Source organism: Natator depressus, chromosome 1, assembly GCF_965152275.1.
Source record: "Natator depressus isolate rNatDep1 chromosome 1, rNatDep2.hap1, whole genome shotgun sequence".
NCBI lineage: Eukaryota > Metazoa > Chordata > Testudines > Cheloniidae > Natator > Natator depressus.
In genome coordinates, this window is record NC_134234.1 from 332,646,096 (window position 1) to 332,661,104 (window position 15,009).

Consider the following 15,009-nt stretch of genomic DNA (forward strand, 5'->3'; position numbering starts at 1 on the left):
TCTGGCCCCAAGCTCTTTTGGAATTCTGGCCCGATGCTTGCTTACAAGTTGCCTACTTTCTATTTCTATAAGCTGCGAGGGCCAAGGGAATTCTTGATCTTCATGCTTATAAGATCTTTCCTGCAGGATATCATTCACATAAATGGTTCTTCTGTAGCATTCATAGGAGATGTTTAGTAGCTGACAAGAAGACTTCAGCTTCATGTTATTTCATCAATACCAAAGCATTAGTCACTTTGTTAAGTGGCTGCTGTCACTGTCATGTGCTATGTCTGAGCTTATATGTCACTGACACGGCGACAATCTGGAGTCAGTGCTGTAACCGTGATACCAGCAGGTTCCCAGTCAATGCCCCAGCACTTGCCTAGCTGTCAGTAACAGTTAGCTAAAAGATGAGCAGCTGAAAGGATAGATGAGAATTTGTGTTAACCCTGCTAAGGCTTGTCCTGTTGAGTGAATGACTTTGTTTGTTTTCACTGGCACATGTTGAGGTGACCCCCTTGTAGCAAAACTGGAGACAGAAATTAGCCCCTGTGTCTGATTATATCTTGCATGTGGCAGTGGTAATGAAAAAGAAGACGCAAAAAATACGTTATGTGAAAGAGGGGTCTGTAAGGCAGGATACTTTCATGGCATCAGTGTAATCCAGGTTTTATTATCTGGTGCAAAAGAGAGAGAACTGAAGGAAGGAGGAATAATACTCTTATATATCACATTTCTTCTGTAGATCGCCAAGCGTTTTACTGCTGGGGAAACTGAGGCACGGGGAGATGACGTGGTTTGGCAGAGTTCAACCAGCAGGCTGAGTCAGAGCCAGGAATAGAATGCAGGTCTTCTGACTCCTACTCTAGTGCCTCAGCCAGGGACCACACTGCCTTTTGAGGCGGCTCTCTAAAGACAGGGCTTTGCTTTTCAGGAAAATGTGCCATTGATTAGCTTCCACGCCCAGGGGGAAATGATGTAAGAAACATTCCGTTATTTTATGTATTTTAATAATTTGTAACAAAAGCAAACAAAACTCAGAGGCATTGCACAGGGCAAAACACAGATAGGAGGATATGTCCAGCCGTGGGAGTGAAGTGAATGAAGTTAACATCAGGGATGGATTTGAACTACAAAGAACAAAAACCAAAGCAAAGCAGCACGCAGCAGGCTGGTTCTGCTCTCATGCGACACACTGGGGTAACTCCATTGATTTCTGTGTAGTCACTCCTGATCTATCTGAAGCAGAGGCAAATCAGGCCCCTAAGTAATACCGGGCTTACAAGGACATTTCAAAGGACTATAAGTCCTCTTTGTTCTTCTTTATCAGCGGGAATGATGTAGCCTGGAGACCGTCCAGCATTTGTGTAGTCATGTAACTCAATGATTGTTCCAGACGTTAATCTTGTCTGTGACTATTACATGGTAAGGGCCAGACTCTGCCTTCAGATGACACACATGATTTCAGTGGGAGCCACCTGCACGAATGCAAGGCCAGAATTTGGCTCTTAGGCTATTGAATCTAAGGCTATCACTTTCTGTATGTGACATTTACTCTACGACATTTGTCAGGAGAGCGAACACACTCCTTTCCCTGCCCAAACAGCAGCACCCTTTGCAGGCGACCTCACTGCAGTGCAAATTGGGTATGTCTACACTGCAATAAAAAAACCCGCAGCACCAAGTCCCAGGGCCCAGGTCTGCTGACTTGGGCTAGCAGGGGCTGGGGCTGCGGGGCTAAAAGTAGCATTGTAGAGGTTTGGGATGGGGAAGGAGCCCGGGCTCTGAGACCCACCCCCCTCGTGCCCATTGGCTGACTGACGTTTACAGGCTTTTTTTATTTACCTGTTATTTCAGCAGGATTAGTGGGGGAATCACACCTAAGGCTACATCGACACAGCGCACCTTACAACAGCACGGCTGTGCCACTGCAGCCACACCGTTGTCAGGTGCGCTCTGTGGCTGCTCTTCATCGCCGGGAGAGAGCTTTCCCAGCCGCAAAATAAGACCACCCCCAACGAGGGACGGTAGCTTCCTCAACCGGAGCGCGGCTCCTGCCGACAAAGTCCACACTGGTGCTTTTCATCAGTAAAACGTTTGTTGTTCAGGGGGGTGTTTTTTCACACTTCTGAGCGACAAATTTAGTGACAAAAGTGCCTATGTAGACATAGCCTGAGGGAATAAATGAGGAAAGTAAGTCACTTGCACACAAACCAATGGCAGGGATGTTAAAGAGCAGCGGACTTGAAAAATCTTCTCCTTAGAAATGATCCTACCCCTTTTCCCCCATTGTCTGCTTGTTTGTGTTTGTTTTTCTGCCTTCCCTTTGTGTTATTTTTTGAAATGTTCTATTACGGCAAAGTGCCAGTAACATGCTCCCATATTACATCAGCCATCCGGATTACTGGTTCGGGAGCCTGCCTAAGGATTCTGGGCTTGCTGGCTGGGGGAGCCCTCCTCGGGTGACCAAATTAGAGATGATTTATATGAAAACAGGGTCTTCAACTCCTTCGTTCAAGTTTCTGATTCCCCACCTGTTTAAGGTGTCACAGTGATCTGTCCTCTGCATGGCAGATAATTGAATCATAGAATCATAAGAATATCAGGGTTGGAAGGGACCTCAAGAGGTCATCTAGTCCAACCCCCTGCTCAAAGCAGGATCGATCCCCAATTAAATCATCCCAGCCAGGGCTTTGTCAAGCCTCACCTTAAAAACTTCTAAGGAAGGAGATTCCACCACCTCCCTAGGTAACGCATTCCAGTGTTTCACCACCCTCCTAGTGAAAAAGTTTTACCTAATATCCAACCTAAATCTCCCCCACTGCAACTTGAGACCATTACTCCTTGTTCTGTCATCTGCTACCACTGAGAACAGTCTAGAGCCATCCTCTTTGGAACCCCCTTTCAGGTAGTTGAAAGCAGCTATCAAATCCCCCCTCATTCTCCTCTTCCGTAGACTAAACATCCCCAGTTCCCTCAGCCTCTCCTCATAACTCATGTGTTCCAGTCCCCTAATCATTTTTGTTGCCCTCCGCTGGACTCTTTCCAATTTTTCCACATACTTCTTGTAGTGTGGGGCCCAAAACTGGACACAGTACTCCAGATGAGGCCTCACCAATGTCAAATAGAGGGGAACAATCACGTCCCTCGATCTGCTGGCAATGCCCCTACTTATACATTCCAAAATGCCATTGGCCTTCTTGGCAACAAGGGCACACTGTTGACTCATATCCAGCTTCTCGTCCACTGTAACCCCTAGGTCCTTTTCTGCAGAACTGCTGCCAAGCCATTCGGTCCCTAGTCTGTAGCGGTGCATGGGATTCTTCTGTCCTAAGTGCAGGACTCTGCACTTGTCCTTGTTGAACCTCATCAGATTTCTTTTGGCCCAATCCTCCAATTTGTCTAGGTCCCTCTGTATCCTATCCCTACCCTCCAGCGTATCTACCTCTCCTCCCAGTTTAGTGTCATCTGCAAACTTGCTGAGGGTGCAATCCACACCATCCTCCAGATCATTTATGAAGATATTGAACAAAACCGGCTGCAGGACCGACCCTTGGGGCACTCCACTTGATACCAGCTGCCAGCTAGACATGGAGCCATGGATCACTAGCCGTTGAGCCCGACGATCTAGCCAGCTTTCTATCCACCTTATAGTCCATTCATCCAGCCCATACTTCTTTAACTTGCTGGCAAGAATACTGTGGGAAACTGTGTCAAAAGCTTTGCTAAAGTCAAGGAACAACACGTCCACTGCTTTCCCTTCATCCACAGAGCCAGTTATCTCGTCAAAGAAGGCAATTAGATTAGTCAGGCATGACTTGCCCTTGGTGAATGCATGCTGACTGTTCCTGATCACTTTCCTCTCCTCTAAGTGCTTCAGAATTGATTCCTTGAGGACCTGCTCCATGATTTTTCCAGGGACTGAGGTGAGGCTGACTGGCCTGTAGTTCCCAGGATCCTCCTTCTTCTCTTTTTTAAAGATGGGCACTACATTAGCCTTTTTCCAGTCGTCCGGGACCTCCCCCGATCGCCATGAGTTTTCAAAGATAATGGCCAATGGCTCTGCAATCACATCCGCCAACTCCTTTAGCACTCTCGGATGCAGCGCATCCGGCCCCATGGACTTGTGCACGTCCAGCTTTTCCAAATAGTCCCGAACCACTTCTTTCTCCACAGAGGGCTGGTCACCTCCTCCCCATGCTGTGCTGCCCAGTGCAGTAGTCTGGGAGCTGACCTTGTTCGTGAAGACAGAGGCAAAAAAAGCATTGAGTACATTAGCTTTTTCCACATCCTCTGTCACTAGGTTGCCTCCCTCATTCAGTAAGGGGCCCACACTTTCCTTGACTTTCTTCTTGTTGCTAACATACTTGAAGAAACCCTTCTTGTTACTCTTAACATCTCTTACTAGCTGCAACTCCAGGTGTGATTTGGCCTTCCTGATTTCACTCCTGCATGCCCAAGCAATATTTTTATACTCATCCCTGGTCATTTGTCCAATCTTCCACTTCTTGTAAGCTTCTTTTTTGTATTTAAGATCAGCAAGGATTTCACTGTTAAGCCAAGCCGGTCGCCTGCCATATTTGCTATTCTTTCTACACATCGGGATTGTTTGTCCCTGTAACCTCAATAAGGATTCTTTAAAATACAGCCAGCTCTCCTGGACTCCTTTCCCCCTCATGTTATTCTCCCAGGGGATCTTGCCCATCAGCTCCCTGAGGGAGTCAAAGTCTGCTTTTCTGAAGTCCAGGGTCCGTATTCTGCTGCTCTCCTTTCTTCCCTGTGTCAGGATCCTGAACTTGACCATCTCATGGTCACTGCCATTGTGATGTCACAGACAGGGGGTTATGATTTCAGCTGAGCTCTGCACTGCAGGGGTAGGTGAGCGCCTTTGGAACAAAGATCCTGTCTCTACGCGCATGGTTCTGGCGCAATAATAAACACAAGGGGAAAGAAATACAGAGAGGAGAAGACACTGTTATGTAAGCAGAACTGTTGCTAAGTGAAATGTTTTGCAAAGATTTCCACAAAGCCTCCAGGGCCGGGGTCTCTAAGCACTTGGGGTGAGTTCATCACCCACCCCACTCCACCCCAACCTGGCCGTTTACACCACGTAAAAGGACAGGAAAAGCATAAAGGGACCTCAAAAGATTCAGTTCCTGCTGGGGGGAGGATTCCCTCAGGGCAGGCACTGTGGGGTTGCCACCTGTCCAGGTTTTACCCAGACAGTCTGGTTTTTGGCTTCTGTGTCTGGGTGCCGTTTAGGGTTGCTAGGTGCCAGGTTTTTGACCGGAAAGTCTAGTCAAAAAGGGGACCCGGCAACCCTAAATGGGAACCGAACCAAAAGTCCAGTTACCGCAGGGAAGGGGAAGGCACTGCCACTGGGTCATTAACCTAAGCCAGCCCCTGCTCAGCTGTGGCTGCCTCCAACTTGCAGCGAGCAATGTGGGGGAGGGAGGGAGAGGAGCGAGCAATGGGGACAGGGTTTGGGGGGAAGGCAGTCAGGGATGGGGCCTGGAGCCAGGCCTTGGGGGTAGGGCCATGGGGGGTCTGGTTACCAGCAATTAGAAAGGTGGCAACCCTACTCACTGGTGCACAGCCATAAGGCTGCATCCTGATAACTCTATTGCAAACTCTGGATAGGGGTGTGTGCTGGGGACAGGGCCGCAGCAATCAGCTCTGCAGAATTTCCAGACAGTGCTGTGGCCTGCAGGGAGGCTGCCATAACTTAGACAGGCCTCCAAGGCTGGCTGAGTTATGCCAGAGGCTTATGTAGCCCCTAGAGCAGCCCAGGACTGGGAGGGCACAAAGTTGGCTGAAAGACACGTTAGCCTCCTCCTGGGCTGTGAGTTCTATGCTGTGCGTCTGAGGGTATGTCTACATTGCAATTGAAACCCCACCTCTGGCCCGTGCCAGCTGACTCTGGCTTGCAGGGCTGTTTAATTGTGGTATAGCCATTCAGGCTCAGGTGGAGCGCAGGCTCTGGGACCCTGTGAGGTGGATCTGCAGCCCACCAGCTGTGGGTGTCTAACTGCAGTGTAGAAATACCAAAAGCACAGCAGAGAATCTTCCCCTCAGTGAAAAGGCACAAAGGCCAGGAGATTCCAATTTACACCTGAGGACCTGATTCGCCTCTCAGACCGGTTTACACTGGTGTAATTCAAGTGACTTCTTTGACATTATTCCTGATTTACACTGGTGCAGGTGAGAGAATCAGGCTGGCCCACTGGAGCTACACCAATATAAAACCAGTTTGAGAGGGTAATCGGGCTGGGCTGTTCTGTTACATGGTTGTAAATCAGGAGTGACTTTTCACTGAAATCAAAGGAGACCCATGTCACCGAGATCCAAATGTGGTCTATAATTTGCCCTTGAGAGTGCCGCTCATACTCATACTATAGCTCACATCACCCTGGTTCTACGACCTTCTGTGATCCATATCCGCTTCACTAGTTGGGGACAATACAGGCAGTTAAGGATGGAGTTACAAGTCTGGCTTACTCTGTAGCTCTGTGCATGCTAAGAGATTGGCCCTGAGTAATAACAAGCCTCAAGCCTCCTCTCTGTAGTGAAGCTGACTCCCATACATGGTTTTGTCCTCTGTAGGGTAGCAATGAGGACTGAGGTGTGCTCCTGAAGGCTCGGAACCCAGCCTGCTGTGAGTGTCAGTAGCTCAGCTGGCCAAGAGGCTCCTTCAGGCCTGCAAGGGGAACCACAGTTTGTCTCGAGACAAAACTTGCATTCTTGTAAACAAAACAAAACCCAACTGAGGATGAGACTGAGGCACAGAGAAGAAAGTCTGTGGGAGTCGATCCCATTTCCCTTAACAAAACTAGCACCATCCAGAAACCTTTCTCTTTGCAATCCCATCTTGTATTCTACATTGGCTTCCTTTTCTCTGGGGCTGAATACAGTCCCATTCTGGGTAGTCTCTGTTACACACCCTCTTAGTTTCCCAGGCTGGTAGCCGTAGGTAACAGAAATGCCTGTTCCCCTATTGAAATCTTTTCTGTTTATTGAGCTGAGATAAAAATAACAAGATTCTATGTCTCCCTTTGCAGCGAGGACAGAGTCATCGAGCATTACAAGAAACTGAGTGGTCAGACAAGAGGCCAAGCAATTGTAAAGTAAGTTGGAAGGACAATGCTGGGGAGCGACCTTTGTTTGCTAGGAGATAGTCTACACTGGGCTGTAAATTCTGCACATAACTATGTCTCCTGTCTAGTAACTTCTTTTTTTTAAGCAGATGCTTTTTCGGGAGAACCCCACTCCTCAGTCTTGTTATTCTTCTTATGTTTCATTCTGCAGTTACATGAGCATTGTAGAATCCCTCCCAACGTATGGAGTCCATTATTATGCAGTAAAGGTATGTGCCACCGACAAAGGGCATTTACTGAATTAAACTGATGATGGTGACAAAAATTCTGGCCTCTGTTTACACTGCACTTTCCTGAAAGTACTGTTTCACTTCCTTTGTTAAGATAAACTTTGTTTCAACTATTCAGTGACTGTTTGGTAAATACAGTTCAGTAGAGGAAAATCCTGTTCTTCAAGATAAAATTCCAGCATCCCCTCCACTAGGGCTGGAGCAATTGACTCCAGCTTGCAGTCTTCTGACTGGATTTCATGCTGGGATTCTCCCTCATTAAATCCCTCTTCCAGGCTCACCCCGTTTGTTTAGCAATCCGCCACCAAGGTGGACTCATGATCTCGCCTCTACCACTTCCAGGCCTGCCCAGCAGTGGAGGTTTTTAACAAGTGATATCAATAAACATAAAAAAGGAAGCTATGTTTGCTGTCCCCGGAGCATTTCCCCCTGTTCAGCACCCACGGAGTTTTGAAGGCTCGCATCATTATCTGTACTGACCTACCTGGTTTTAGGCACAAGGACATTACTTTCTTGTACATCTACAAAGTCTCTTGCACACTTATGATACAATAGATACAATTTGACAATAAATACCCTAAATATGATCTCCCTGGCCCGTCCCTCTCCCCACGCCCTGTATTCAGAGAAGGGCAGCCACAAGTCAGATAGTAGGAATCTGTTGGCTCCATCTTGCTGACCTGAAATGGTTTGCCCATCCCTTGTCACAGGGCAGGGTCTCCTGCACACCCAGCTTCCATTGACTTCAGTGGGTGGAAGTTGCAGGGAATGATTTGGGTTTTGGTGCCCAAACCTGCAAATGCTTGCTGCTGTGCACAGTGCTTACTACTGAGGGTTGTTCCAGTGAACTCCTCTCAATTGGTGAGTGTGTGTCAGTTGTCAGCTAGCAACTATTACACTGGGTGGCCTGTGAATCAGACCTAGGGTACGGCTACACTGCAGTTAGGAGGCGTGATTCCCGTGCTGCTGCTTAGTATAGTCATCTTCCACCTTGCCGCATAATTTGTTTTTTGTTTTTGCTATTTTTTCCCCCTGCCCTTCTTCAGCATCTTGGCAAATTGGAATCGTTTCACTGAGGGTTGCAGTTCACTAAATCTAAACGGAGCTTGTATCAAATATCACTCATTACTCCATAAAATAGTTTTCTGGCATACTCAGATGGAAAGCATTTGAGTCCAAGTCTGTCAGACCTTATCGCTTGGTAGCCATCGGATCCCATTAGCGCTGCATTTTATCGACTGATGTCAGGGTTCCCACACATAATCCAAGTCAGCTGGGCTATTGCGTTTCACCCCCTCCACTCTCCAAGGCCAGACAGAGCAGTGTTCAGACTGAGACATTTGCAGGAAGGGGGGCAGCAGAGAGGATGAATCATTGCAAGGGGGACCCAAGGAGATCCTTCCATGGGGATGTTTTTTTAGTAATTTGATGCGATTTGGTGCATTCCATAAGCTATTATATGCCCAAGATAAAAGTGCCAGGGATCTTCTCCATGTTCATAGGCTCTTTGTGACCCACGGATCCTCTGGCATGGTATGGGATGATCCCTTTCACACACAGAGAAATCCTTCCCTTGAATATTGGGCCAGGGAGCAGGGGCACCTGAACAGAGGGGACCAGGGGGCCACAGCCCCCCCACCTTTTACCAGCTGTAAGGGCGAGCAACGGGAGAGAGGGAGCAGAGAGGAGCGAGCAGGGTTGGGGTCTTGAAGGGAAGAGGTGAGTGGGGACGAGGTCTTGGGGGGGAAGAGGTGGCATGGGGTTGGAGCCTTGGGGGAAGAGGCAGCGTTGGGGCGGAGTCTTAGGGGAAGGGGCAGTACAAGGATGGGGACCTGGGGAGAAGGGACGACATGGAGGTGGGGCCTGTGAGGAAGGGGCGGTGTGGGGGTGGGGCCAGGGTTTGGGCCCCAGTGGCCCCCCCCACACTTTGAGGTAGCTTCCGCAGCTCCTGCCAGGGAGTGTCCGGAGCATCCCCCTCCCATACAATGTCATTCCCTCTATTTTATCTCCTAGGACAAGCAGGGAATTCCTTGGTGGTTAGGACTTAGCTACAAGGGCATTTTTCAGTACGACTACCATGACAAAGTGAAACCAAGAAAGGTAAGTGTCTTCTTTCCCAGGCTGCTAAGAGATGTGCTCGCCTCTCGTGTTATGGATTGAGGGGCAGCATAAAAGGTGCTGAACACTGGCACTGAGTCATATCACTGATGTATAAGGATGGTGGGGGAGGATATAAGGAGTTTCTCCCAACACTGCCTGAGTGTCTACAGAAAGTTGATGTGCAGAACTCACCCCTACTTTATTGAAGTGCTGTAGTGCTGGGAAAAATTGAGCACTGTTAAATACTGCAGCTTAAGATATTGTATTCATCTTGGCTTGGCCCAGTTCCTCCAAAAGCATCGTAAGTGGGAACATATGGCCTGATCCTGCAAGATGCTGAGCACCTTCAACCCCATTGGCTTCAGTTGGAGTTGAGGATGCTCAGTAGTTCACAGGAGTCATCCCTAAGGACCTGATCTGGTGGCACTTTGGCTCAGGCCATAAATGATCAGAGAAGTAAAGAGAGCTGGAGACATATAAATAAGGGTGAGAGTGGAAGGGGTTGGTAGAGTTTTGGGTTTTGTTTCTCCCCCTCAGGACAAAAAGCATCATGTTTCAGGGAGCAAAATGGCAAATTTAAGGGAGCCTTTAATGGTTAAGGGCCCGTATCAATCAAACAATGGTAAAAATGCTTCGTCACACACCTGAAGAAAGGGAAGGAAAGCATTCCCAATTGCGCTGTCACTTGTTAGGGAACTCTGCTGTGAAAAACCCCACAAGTCAAGGCATTACCTGCAAGCAGCTTTATTCTAAAGCACAAGCTTGGCCTACATTTTCAAAAGTGACGAGCCAAGCTGGGCACCTCCTCTTTGAGTGCCTAACTTGAGACACCTTAGAGGGGACTGGTTTGGAGGGAAGAGGTGCTCAGCGCTTGCTGAAAATCAGGCCCCACTGAGGTGTGTCAAATTGGACACCCAAAGCTGGGGGCACCCAAAATGACTAGTCACATTGATAATTTAGGCAAAGAAATTTTAATAAAATCAGCTTAAACATCCTGGAACTTCTTCGGAAGGAATGTTTGGGTCACCTGAGCTCATTCTCCGATATAGACTCCCATTTTCTGGTGTTATGCCCCCAGCCTTTATTCCTTAGCAGTGCAACCTAATGCAGAAAGGAACACCTTTCAGCACTGCTCCGCAGACTGGCCCGCAACATCAGCTAATAATATTCCTCCAACCTGGGAACCAGTGAGCTATCAGAAGGGGGCAGATTCTAGCCTGGCTTCCAGGGGGCAATGCACTGCTGAGCTCCCAGAACACTGAATAGCACATTAGCAGATGTAAATGCTTCCACTAAATTAAGAGCTCTGCATTTCTTACTGCGTTGTTTCTGTGCCAAATGGCTATTTCTCAGTCACCCATTTGTCCATGCAGTCTGCTTCAGCAGAATCAACCTTCCTCCTCTTCGTGCAAATTAGTTTGTAGGTGATGACCACAAGTAGTTCTTTAGTTATGATAAACTGAAATGTTGTCCACGGTGGGAAAACAGAACTCATGCTGCGGAGATCAGAATATATATTAGTTAACCAAGCCCTTGTCTCAGTTGGGGGGTTTTACACAGGGAGTGACCACGCCACCAAAGATGCACCTATGAACTCCTAGTGCAGATGCATTGCACTGGGGTAAATCGTTACGTGCAGATTAAGCCACATTCATGCAAGTGACGGTTTACAGTGCGTCTACACTAGGGGGTTTGCACTCACACAGCTACATCCGTGCCAAACCCCCAACAGAGACATGTCCTTAGAATCTGCTTTCAAAGGTCAAGGTCAGCCGCAGAAATTGCTCATCCAGGGCACCTCCCTGCCACAGCCTGCTTCCTATGATAGGATTGAAGCAAAAGCAAGGATGATAGAGAGGGAGAATCAACCTGAGGAATCCAAGAGAAAGGAGACTACACCCTGGCGCCTTGAGGCAACAGTGCTGTTCTCTTTGGTTTCAGAGTAGCAGCCGTGTTAGTCTGTATTCGCAAAAAGAAAAGGAGGACTTGTGGCACTAGTTTGTTAATTTGTTAGTCTCTAAGGTGCCACAAGTACTTCTTTTCTTTTTGTTCTCTTTGGGAGAGTCAGGCCTTCGTTCTCTCATGTTTTGTCTTCCCTTCTCTCCCTGCTGCTGCTCTGAGTGGTCTTGTCTGCCTGCTCAGCCCCAAAGTAGGCTAGCGCTGGCTACAGCCATGGCCCTCACCCTTCTTGCCTCCTGCCCTCTCGTCCCTACGGCAGCAAGCTGGGTCACATGTACCTCCCAGCCTTTCCTCGGAGCAGTGGCAGTAAGCAAGGAAAACTGGCCGAGAGTTTGGAGTTTGCATTGCTTTTGCTGAGATTGTTGTTTTTACTTTGGCAAATGGGCAGTTTTGTGTGTTGTGTGAAAGCCATGATGACCATGACAGTAATACCGCCTGACTTAGAAACATGAGGGGGAAGTTCTGTGGCTTAGTGGGAGGGATCACAAATCTTGGGGTCTGGAATGGGCAGGCTAGATGATTCCTCGGTGGAGTCTGTCAGATGTAACCCAGAGTTCGGGTGACCAGAGAGCAAGCGTGAAAAATCGGGATGGGGGTGCAGGGTAATAGGCACCTATATAAGACAATGCCCCAAATATCGAGACTGTCCCTATAAAATCGGGACATCTGGTCACCCTCCTCAGTGCTGTTGAGTTGCAAAGTGCTTGCAAACCCCATCCACTGGGGGAAATGCAGACAGCTAGTGTTGCCCCTAATATGAGCAGCGTGGCAGGAGGAAGGCATGAGTTAGGTGGGTCAAGGATGCACTGTGGATCCCCAAATGCTATTTAAAGCTCTCTTTCCCTGGCACAGTAAAAAGCCCAAGCCAGAAAACCTCTCTGGTTAGAGCGACCCCTGTTGATTCAATGTGGCACAACTTTTGTTCTGCCTAGTTAGGTTTTTCACATTGCACCCACCACCATGGCACCTGGGAGTCTCTTGTGGTATCTGATTCACCTCTCCATGCGAGCAGAAGGTGTCTCAAGCTTTCCAAGTGCAGGAGGAGTGGGGGAAACACTTTGTAGGACTTTTTGCAGAGAAGCTGTAAATGTAAAGCAAAGTATGTAGGGAGGAAAGGCTGCAGCTTTATGGCTTTTTTGATCTTTCTCATTCAGTTTCTCTGTGATGCCAAGACCAAGAACAAATTGAAAAATTGCAATGGGGAAAAAAAATCTCTCCGGAAAATGCACAGGCAGCAAATTGTGGCGAGGAACCAGCTGAAACCAAGAAATGTGTATTAAATGCAAATAAAAACCTCGCTCGTCGTATAAGAGAGACTGTAATGGTTTCCTATTATGTCACCTGCGAGAGTTTTCCATGCTTATTGTGTGTGCAAGTGGAACTGTAATCCACACTCGCTAGCCGATCTCATGTGAGTCCGTTAGCATTCAGTCAAAACCAGCTTTCTAGTGAATGGCTGGGGTACATCGGTGAGATGTCTGTGGAATCCTAACTAGGTTTGTCAGCAGGTCTGATGATGTCAGAGAGGGAAATTCATGCAGAGGATGATATCATTTGCACGATTTTAAATCTGGAGTAACTCCATTGACATCACTGGGGTTGCAACAGAGCTCAGTCTCTGGCCCAGAGTATCAAATGGATTAGGGTGCGGGGTGGGGAGGGGTGCAGGGATGTTACAATAGGAATGCAGCTCTTAGTGCATTATGGAGCTGCATATGACTATATGGCTGTGCTTTTAAACCCCTCCTGTTTATGCTTTGAATCACTGGAAATGCCAAAGTGCAGTTACACTAGCATTCTCTCTGAATCTTCTTCTTTCTCCCACCCCGCTCTGTTTTTCTGACTGACATTTGGAGTAAGTAGTTGGCTTGGAGGGTTGGCAATGGGCAGTGCTTCATTTGTAATGAAATAAGTGCTGGGGCTCAAGCCATGTTTTTACTTTCATAACTGACGTGGCAACCCCAGAGGTGCCGGAGCTCTGAACTGCCAAGCACAGAGGTGCCGGGGCTCTGAACTGCCAAGCCCAGAGGTGCCGGGGCTCAGCCTTGGCAAGCCCTGGCACAAATTAAGCACCGGCAATGTCCAGGAGCTCCAGAAAGCACCGGCAATGTCCAAGAGCTCCAGAACAAGTATGGGTGAGCGATGGGGTGAGGGCCTCAGGGGGGTGGGGCCTCAGGGGAAGAGGTGGTGCTGGGGCAGCATCTTTGGGGAAGGGGCGGTGCAAGGGAGGGGCCTTGGGGAAAAGGGGCAGTGCAAGGCCGGGGCCTCGGGGGGGAATGTACGGCATGAGGGTGGGGGTTCGGGGAGAAGGGGTGGGGTGGGGCCTTGGGGGTGGCATGGCATGGGGACGGGGCCACAATTCGGCTGCCTGTGGTCCCCCCGCTTTTAGGGCACTGCCACCACTCCTGGCAATGCTCCAGTTCCCATGCTCTTCCCAATTACATGCTCAAATGCAGATCTGGTCTGCAAGGACTGAAAATCGTTACCTGATGACTGTTGAGTGATCTGCATGAAGTGAATGTCATAATCTCAGACAGTTCCTGATTGACACGTGTTTACATCACAACCACCCTCACTGCTATTATCCCTAATTGGTACCCTTGTTTGCATTTCCAGCAGAGAGGGCAAGAGCACAATAGACATGGAAATTTCATGCTCTTGTCACATCTTAAGGTTGTTCTTCCAGCTCTGGACAAGCTTCCGCTTCCAAAACCAATGCTGTACCTGTTCCATGTGTAAACAGAAGACTTCGGTCTCCAGCGTTGCATGCACCCCTGTCCCTGCTGGTTCATTTCTTGTCACCCATTTTAGGTCCTTTGGCTCCTCCCTCTTCTGAGGGGGCGGGTCTTTCATTGCTTGGATGGGCCTCGCCCACCATCCCAGGATTTAAATAGGCTGGCACTTTTCCCTGGCATTGAATTCATGATAGAACTAAGAAAATATTTTGAGCCAGTTCTTCAGCTGGTATAAATTAGCCTAGTTGTGTTGGAGTCCGTGGAGCTACAGTGACTTATACCAGTTATGAGGAAGGGGTTCTTCATTTTATGCATTTTTCTGAAGTTGAATAGCAGTTGGAATATGAAGAGCGTGGTAACCACAGCGCCACTTGGAAACCGTCGTGTCTGTGAGTGGCATTTGCTCAGTTTAGTCAGCTGTATCTCCAGTGTGTTCTAAGAACTCCCAACGGCATTTGATCAAGCAGAAGTGCGTAGCCTGTGGCTATATGATAATGAATAGTGCATGCTTGAGTGACTGTAGTAGCAATAGGCATCTCTCTGTGGTTCTGGTGAGATGCTCCCACTGTTTTAAGAGTCCAAAGGCGTCCTTCAATACATACATTTTAATAGTTTTAGCAAACAATTAACTCAGAAAAGGCTTGGGAGTGAATGATTAACAAAGTCAGCCAAAGTATTTCCATATGGCCCAATAACAGACACTGCTAGCTGGAAACAGAGTGGCCTTGAAGGAATGACATGTACTTTGTGTAGCTTTGCTGCAGCTAAATGGGAGACAGCACTATTCTGGATTAGCTCGATAGTCTCTGGCAACAAAACACTGGATGTGTCCACTTCCCCGTGCTCCAA

General features: G+C 48.3%; 1 protein-coding gene across 13 annotated transcripts in view; it reads left to right on the forward strand.

The window, feature by feature from the left end:
• Positions 1-15,009, forward strand: part of FRMD4A (FERM domain containing 4A) — a 552,335-nt gene that overhangs the window by 474,647 nt on the left and 62,679 nt on the right. For all 13 annotated transcript variants that reach the window (XM_074942603.1, XM_074942600.1, XM_074942608.1 and 10 more), the window contains 3 exons: positions 7,041-7,106; positions 7,288-7,345; positions 9,380-9,466. In XM_074942603.1, coding sequence (XP_074798704.1) covers positions 7,041-7,106; positions 7,288-7,345; positions 9,380-9,466 — 211 coding nt within the window. The remainder of the gene's footprint in view (positions 1-7,040; positions 7,107-7,287; positions 7,346-9,379; positions 9,467-15,009) is intronic.